At 34.1% G+C, this 8,198-nt stretch overlaps 1 protein-coding gene across 2 annotated transcripts; it reads right to left on the bottom strand.

The window, feature by feature from the left end:
- Nucleotides 1-4,910: 4,910 nt before the first annotated feature.
- On the bottom strand, nucleotides 4,911-7,424 carry LOC129310595 (pentatricopeptide repeat-containing protein At2g01860). Of its 2 annotated transcripts, none has more exons than XM_054952485.1 (2): nucleotides 6,729-7,424; nucleotides 4,911-6,606 (listed from the first exon to the last, which is right to left on the bottom strand). In XM_054952485.1, exon 2 carries the CDS (start codon nucleotides 6,595-6,597, stop codon nucleotides 5,098-5,100), a length of 1,500 nt encoding a protein of 499 aa, XP_054808460.1. In that variant the 5' UTR covers nucleotides 6,598-6,606; nucleotides 6,729-7,424; the 3' UTR covers nucleotides 4,911-5,097. The 2 variants fall into 2 exon arrangements, with proteins under 2 accessions (XP_054808460.1, XP_054808459.1); XM_054952484.1 differs by having other exon boundaries at nucleotides 4,911-6,628; nucleotides 6,729-7,421.
- Between the last annotated feature and the right edge of the window lie 774 nt (nucleotides 7,425-8,198).

Here is an 8,198-nt window from a genome sequence, read left to right as displayed (position 1 = left end):
GTTGAAGGAGTTGAAAGATACTTTTGAGTCCATTCGAAATGCTATTAGATATGTTTGTTCCTCTCCTGCTCGCTTGCAAAGATTTAAAGATGTTTGTGAATTGGAAATGTTGGACACAAAAAGTATTGTTTGCCTTGATGTCAATACTAGATGGAATTCTACATATTTAATGTTAGATGTGGCTTTGAAGTTTCAAAAGGCATTTGAAAGATTAGAGGATAAGGATGAAGATTTTGTTAGCTACTTCAACTAAGGTTCAAAGCGTCATGCTCAGAGTGACTTTTCTTGTTTAGAGGGTAGCATAGATACTTATGTTTATAGGCAAGGTGCTAGACCCGATGATAACATAGATGCTTTTGCTTACTCTAGGCAAGCTCCTCCTAAGTATAATGACCCTCCAAACAAACAAGCTTGGAGTAAAGCACGATTCTTTCTTAAGTTCTTAAAGGTATTTTATGATGTCACTTTGCAATTTTCTAGCACACTGAAAGTTACTGCACATACATGCTTCCATCAAATTGCTTTAATTCAAGAGTTGTTAGATGAGAATATTGAAAGTGATGACCCTCTTCTTAGGGAGATGTCTTTGAGCATGAAGAGTAAGTATGATAAGTATTGGGGGGCAGCAGATAATTTAAACCCTTTGTTGATTATTGCTATGATTCTTGATCCTTGATACAAGCTTGCCTATATTAATCATGTATTTGATCAACTTTTTCCTGCCCCTGACCTTTGTATGTCCATGAAGAACAAGGCAAGAGACACTTTGTATCGCCTATTTGAGGAATACTCTGCAACAGTTAGTCCTGATACAAGCAGTTCTGGATCTGGTAGTGTCAACTCTTCAAGTTCTCTTGACACCAACACTTCAAATGCAAGTAAAGGTAAAAAAGACCATAGTCATAGATGGTTAGCATCCTAAAAGCAAAAAGCTCATCAGTTGATACCCAATCAGAGTTGGATAGATACCTTTCTGCTAGTACATCTGAGGACACCCCTATTGATGGTGATGATGATGATTTTGATATCTTGACATGGTGGAAGGTTAATTCTACCAAATACAGAGTGCTTTCCTTGATAGCACGAGATGTATTGGCTATACCAGTATCTACAGTTGCTTCTGAATCAGCTTTTAGCATTGGAAGACGTGTTGTTGATGATTATAGGAGTTCTTTATCTCCTAAGATGACTGAAGAACTCATTTGTGCCCAGAATTGACTAGTTACAGGGCAATCTCTCTCAGAGTTTGTCTCTATGTTTCATGAGGTTGATAATTTTCAAAAGACTAACGATGTGGTTAATGTTATAGGTAATATATTCAATTTTATGTCTCTTAATTTAATTTATATATTGCATTTTTATACTTACTAATCACTTTATATATGTGTATATGATTTTTTTTACAGATGCTTCAAGTGTTATTGACACTAAGGAGATAATTATTTGAAGATTTATTGAGTTTGTTTCTGTTGAAGCTAAGGAGATAATTGCATGACAGATGTAATGTAGTGTTAAACTTTGTTGAGTGTTTTTGTTGAAGTTATATATTTAAATTATTTGGAGTTTGGACTGTAACTGAAATATTATTTTCTTGATGTTAGAAATCATTATGAATTATGAATTTATTATGATTATAACTTATAAGTGTTTTTATTATCTTAATTGAGCTTATTAAGTTGAAATGAATTATTATTTATCATAGAGAAAAAAAAGAAAAAAAAAGGCCTAGTGAGTATTGGACTAACAGGATCAGTCTCCCAATCCTATGGACCAAGTTTGGTCTTGTTAATCTCTGAGTTTTCACAGGACCAGATCGGACTATGAGTTGCCTAACCAGTCCTTTTTATGAAAAGGACCAGACTCTGAGTTAGTCTGAAGTCCAGTCCGTCCAATCCTTTGTGCAACCCTAAATGATATAATATCGCAGATCGTAATGGAGTTTTTTTTTAATGTTTAATGTTCTCTTCGTAATATCTAGGAAAAATAGAGAGGGAGAGAGAGGAAAAGTTTTGCAATGAAGATGGTGACCAGGAAAATTAGATCAAAAATTCTGATGAAGAAGAGCACTGTATAAGAGATAAATATGATGATCCAAGAAAATCAGATCCATAAATTTGATGAAGAAATTATTCAAAGATGATAAATCAGAGAAGGAGCACGTACGATACGATTTTTTATAATAAAAATAAAAGATCCAATTAGCTAAAGATTAGTTAAATCAAATATTTTTTGTTTTAATAATAAATATATTCTGAGGATGAAAAAGAAAAATACATCTAATTGATTTTATGAATGGGCCATATTCCAAAATATTTAAAAACTTCATACATAATTTATGGGACTTTTATTTTTTGAGGCCATTGAGCTAACTTTTTGTTGAAATATGAGCATCAAATTCTTTTTTGTAAAAATTTATTATTATGTATAATTTAAAATTTTAGAAATAAAAAAATTTTTGTGGGGTTGCGTACCTACCATTTTAGAGTTTCTGTAATTTTAATTTGAATTTTATTGATAAGTTTTTAACATTTTTTTTATGATAGGTTGAGATATATTTGCATATTCATCATTTTGTTTTTTGGGAAACAAATCCTCAAAATGTATATTGCTTTCTATGAAGCTTTCTTTTTTAATATTGTTTTAGTTATTTTGTAAAACAAAAAATATCATTTTTTTTATATAACTATTTGACTAAGTCAAATTCAAATATTATTAGGTTGAATGAAAAATAACTCTCTCAAAAATATTTTCTGTATTTACCCATTCAAATTCGAGACCTCATGGCTCTCTCTCTCTCTCTCTAATTCAGGGATTATCAATTTCAAAATATCCATTCCCATTTTTTTATTGCAGATCTCACATTTACTTTGTTTATCATGAGGCTTTTATTATTTTTATTCTCATTTGCTATAACATATATTTGAAAACTTAATTACATTATATTTTTTACAAATTACTATATAAAAATTTCAGAAAAAGTCATATGGGTAAGTGAGATAGGTAGTACCTTACTATAGATCAAGGTACATAAAATCGGACCGGTTATTGAACCGGTCACGACACTAGATCACGGGTTAGTGGTTCAACCGGAGGTTGAACCGGTGACAAATCGGTCATGATTAAAATAATACAATTTAAATAAAAAGATATTAATTATAAAAAAGTAAATCAAATCCAACCACTCAAAAGTCCAACAGTAATAAAATACAACACTTCAAATATCAATCCTTAATTCCTTACAATTACAACCCTTTAATCATTAAAAAGTCTAAAACTAATATTCATCATGGTCATTTCATTTCTTCAAGGCAAGGCTTGAAAAAAAAAGCCCCCAAAATGACATCGTTTTGGAATTTTAGCCTGAAAAAAAATCAACTCGGTTAACCCAGTCAACCTATCGGGTTAGCCGAGTTATACCGGGTTGAACCCAGGTTGATCGAGTTAAATTGGGTCAGTCTCACATCGGTTTAGTCATAAACCCAGATTGGAGAAAGGACCGGGTCGTCAGGTTTCGGGTTGACCCGGTTGGTCCGGTCCAGGTTTCCAAACCATACTATAGATTATACAATATTCACTCATGAATCGTCAATTTCAAAATATTCATTCCCATTTTTTTATTGTGAACCTCTCATGTTCACCCTCTCTCTCTCTCCCTCTCTCTCTCTCTCTAACTATGAAGCTTATATTATTTTTTGTCCTCATTTGCTATATCAACCACAAGGCAGGAAATTCACAAATTTCTTCTACAGGCAACCAAGCAAAATGTCCTAAATTTGTGACGAGGGTTATCTCTAATATGCTACTGTTCTCAAGAAATACATTTGAAACAACCAAAAAGAAAGTAAACTGAGATAAGAAAATTTCTAATCCAACAAATAATAAAATTTCCCTAGCGGACCATTGAAACCTGTTAGCTCCATGTTTTTGTTTAATAACGAATTAAAACCTGTTATCAAAATTGAAAACCATATTGACCTATGCAAAATATAAATAAAATTCTCTATAACTAGTCCTGTTTGTTCTATTAGGTCATGTTGGAATGGAGTTTATCTAAGTTCAAGTATGATGTTAAAATTTATAATTATGAGAATTTAAATCTTGATTTTTATATTACGAGGAATTAACTTTTTTCAGCTAAACCCAACCCTTGTTGGAATGAGAATGTAAATTTTAAAAATAAAATAATTTCACCTCAAAACTTTTAATAATGCATGCAACATATTTAAATTTTTAATTAAAGTCTAATTTTCTCTGAATTAAAATTTATCTTCACAATTGCAATTTTTTTAACTTTTTACTCCATTTATAACCTCTTGGGAAGGAAAAGGAGGAAAAAAGGACCTGAAGCCTGGCAGCATGCTCTGTAAAATTTGTTAGAATTCAAGTTCAGAATTCAAGTTCATCATCAGAATCCAAGTTTAGGATGAAATGAAACAAAACATTCATTAATGAAATGAAGTATAACAGAATGAAACTAAATGAAATATTTCATTTTTTTGTAAGTTTTACGAGGACATGGAATAGTGTTTTTTTTTGGGCCTAAATTGAGAGTTATTATAATATAGATAGGACAAAATTGATTACAACTGTTTTTTTTTTTTTTTCTGACCACTGCAACCAGTGCAATACATGAGATGTGAAAAGAATTAAAAACTATTTAAGTAAATAATGTTACTTAATAATTATTTAGAATGTAAAATGCTATTAAGTGAAAATAACTTTTAAAATAAACTTTCTAATACTGTTGACATATGCAAACCACACCTCAGATTAATCCTAAATTAAAAATTACAGATAGTTGAAAAATGTTTTCTATTAACTTTTAAATGAAATAATTTGCTATGCACATGATATTTTTATAATTGTCTAAACTAATATTTGTAACTAATTTTTTTAAAACATTTATTAAATTGATGTTTTGGACCTAACTGCCATTTTTGCCGATTGAAAAAGCTTTGCCCTTTCACCTGTGACATTGTGCGGGGAATGTGCACAATCCAGATATCGGGCTCTTTAGAGAAGATACATGAAGAATTCGCTATATTTGTCAGTATAGTAGAGATTCAAGAATTGATACGGAACAACAGACTGAAATGCTTATGAGATCCGTAAAGTTTCCAGTTTGTTTGCGCCATCAAATTGCAAATTCTGTGACAGTACACGCTCATCCAACTTGAATCCCGCAATCTCGGCCTCCCTGCAAATATCTCTGCACTTCGCTTTCCTGCCGGCCACCAAGTAAATATGAAGCAAGTCCTCGTATATGTCCCGAGTAGGAGAAAATCCCGCTTCTTTAAGTTTCGAAAAATATCTCACAGCTCTGGAGATGTCATTCAAAGCAACAAACAGCTTTATTGCCACACGATAAGCTGGAAGGTCCAAGAGACAATTTGAAGCCTCCATCTCCCAAACCAATGCCAATGCCTCCCTGTATTTTCTCTCTTTGTAACGACTGTGAATCACAGTAGTAAACATCACTATGCTCGGATCACGGCCTGAGTGTCCGAACCAACCGAACAGACTCTCCACTACATCAAATTTCCCCATCTTGGCGCACACTTTCATGATAGCTGTACAATCTTGCTGGCTCAAATTCAATTCTTCTCGTTCACCTAGTTCATCTAATAAGGGCATCACTTGTGCGTGTTTATCGGGGTTCTTTCCAAGTTCTAGTACTAGTTTTGCATAAATGCCAGAATCGAACATTCTTTTACCTTTTCTGGCAACTACTAGAAGCTTCCAGGCGAGCTTGAAGCTTCCTCCTTTAATAAAACCCATAACCATCGCCTCCAGTACGGCACGGCTTGCCATCCGGGTAAATTTTCCTAGGTTGAAAGGAACTTTAAGTTCATGGCTCCTGGCCAAGACCTCGATTGTTGAAGCTAGAATTCGATCATCTGGGAAGAGTTCAGGTTGTTTTTGAGCCCAGCAAAATGTTTGCAAGGCTCTCCCAGGACACCCCATATGACCTAATTCCCTTATTGTTAAGGACAGGGAACCCTTCCTCAGGAACTGCGCTCTCTTGCGAAGAACTATGGATACATCTTTGTCTGGATCAAGTTTGCTGATTTCTCGGGCTAGCTCAACTAAGAAACCAGGGTCTTTGTACCACTTCTTAGCTGTGGATGCACGATGAGAAACTGCAGCTGGATCTGTCAATCTGACCTTTGTTTTAGGTGTAGGCAGTCCCAAAGGTCGAACTTTGTGGGGAAGTGGGAGAGGAAGAGGCCTTTCTCTATTCAGCTTTCCAGCTTTTTGAGGTATTCTACCCTCAAAAAGCGATGAAATGGCTTCAATCTCATCTGCTTCCCAAACAACGCAAGTATCTTCTTCTTCTTCTTCTTCTTCATTAGCCATATTTAATCCTTTATTGAAGCTCAAATCCTCCTGAACAGGTTCTGAGATGGTGCTACTCTTCTTCAGGAATAAGTTAACACCAAATTCTGGTGGTTGCTTGGGGCGTCGGGGACAAGGAATGTTCTTAGGAAGTCTTCTCTTGCCATTCGAATGGACCATTGAAATAAATGCATGATATCCGCGCAAAGTTCTATTCTTCGGATAAATAAGCCCAGAATGCAACGGCACTATGCAATCCATTACCCGAAACTGAAGAATAAAAAGGTGTGAGCTGCAATGCAGTTGAGGATCAGTGGAGAAAGTGGACAACGCTATCAAAACCGTGTAATAAAAATTTATAAAAAAAAAATTAGGCTGTTCCTAAAACTTACCCCGGCGACTGCTATTTCAGTGATGGGCGCGCGCAAGGACCGCAAGGTGAGTTTGGGTCTTCTAAGCAAGGCCTTCACCCTCAGAAAAATCTCCTCCGACCACGAGAGGCTGCCACAAGCCGAGTCGGCGGCGAAGAAGGAATTGAAACGGTCTTCTTGGCTTCCAGATCCAGAGAGAAGGTGGCCGATGAGAAGCCTAGAATAGGTTTCTGTGATGACAAATTTTTTAGACCTTCGACTGACGTTTCTGCAAAACCACTTTCGCCTATCGCTTCATCTCACACAGTTCAATTCACACTTGAGCAAAAGCTTATACCATAGTTCTATAGCTTTGACAATTTTCTCGTTTTAGCTTCCGTAGGTTCTTCGATAAGGATTCTTAACGTTTCAATTCAACCCAAAATAACCTCCCAATTCTATCTGGAATCAAAGATTTGAACGGAAAATTTTCACCTAAGCATATAGTAACCAGCTCCAATTAACAGCAGAAATTTCCGAACTCGAACGCACTAGGGCCGACCCACCAAACGCCGCAACTTGTTGAGGAAGAAGCTCCTCAAGAACCAGCACGTGCGCCAAAATGAAAATCTCGCTGACCCAAAATCTGATACTCAACTTTTTCTTTCTTTCTTTCTTTCTTTCTTTCTTTGTTTTTGTTTTTGTTTTTTTTTTTTTTTGGGACAAGATATTCAACTTGGTTCTCCGACTCGGCTTCCCTCCCCTCCTCTATCCCTCCTCTGCACCTCCACATCACGGAGAAAGACTTTGAGTGTGCAAATTAAATTTGGAGGGTAGAGATCCAACATAAATTTTTTTTATTTTATATCAATTAAAATAAAAATTATGAATTTTTTTAAAAATTTAATTATCAATCTAAACAGTTTAAATTTAATATAAATTATTTAAATTTAATATTAAACAGATCATTGGTCTAGGGTGTCTATGTTTAATATAAGTAGTTCAAATTTAATATTTAAAATTTATAAAAATTATAAAAAAATTTAATTAAATCTGCAATATTCAGAATATCATGATATTCATTTTTTAAGAAAATTAAATTAAATTTAAATCATCTATATTAAATATAGACTATACAAACTGATGATCAAATTTATTAAAAAAATTATAATTTTTTATAATTTTTATTTTAATAAATAAAAAATTAATACATTAAATTTGGACCATTCAAATTCAATTTGTACATTTCAAATTTTCAGTGTCTCTCAATGGATGGATAGTGGAAGATTTTCTACCTCAAGAGAATCCAACTCCCCTATGTTCTAAATACTAACTAGAAGTGCTTACGAGACGGGACGGGACGGGGATACTTCGATTTGTGTCCTATCCCAAAAAATGATATGGACTAAATTTTTATTCCTTGTCTTATTCCGTCCTAAAAGTCATCCTATCCAGTTAGGAATTGAGATGAGATTGGAATGAGATTGGCACATCCTGTTGTCTCGATAAAGC

Source organism: Prosopis cineraria, unplaced genomic scaffold (assembly GCF_029017545.1).
Source record: "Prosopis cineraria cultivar Desert tree isolate PC_DT_omini unplaced genomic scaffold, ASM2901754v1 PC5, whole genome shotgun sequence".
In the NCBI taxonomy this organism is placed as follows: domain Eukaryota; kingdom Viridiplantae; phylum Streptophyta; class Magnoliopsida; order Fabales; family Fabaceae; genus Prosopis; species Prosopis cineraria.
The sequence above is the reverse complement of the archived record's forward strand: the minus strand, read 5'-3'. Positions and strand labels throughout refer to the sequence as shown.

Coding starts and splice junctions, on each gene's coding strand:
- LOC129310595 (XM_054952485.1), bottom strand. CDS start 6,597: ATGGATTGCATAGTGCCGTTGCATTCTGGGCTTATTTATCCGAAGAAT.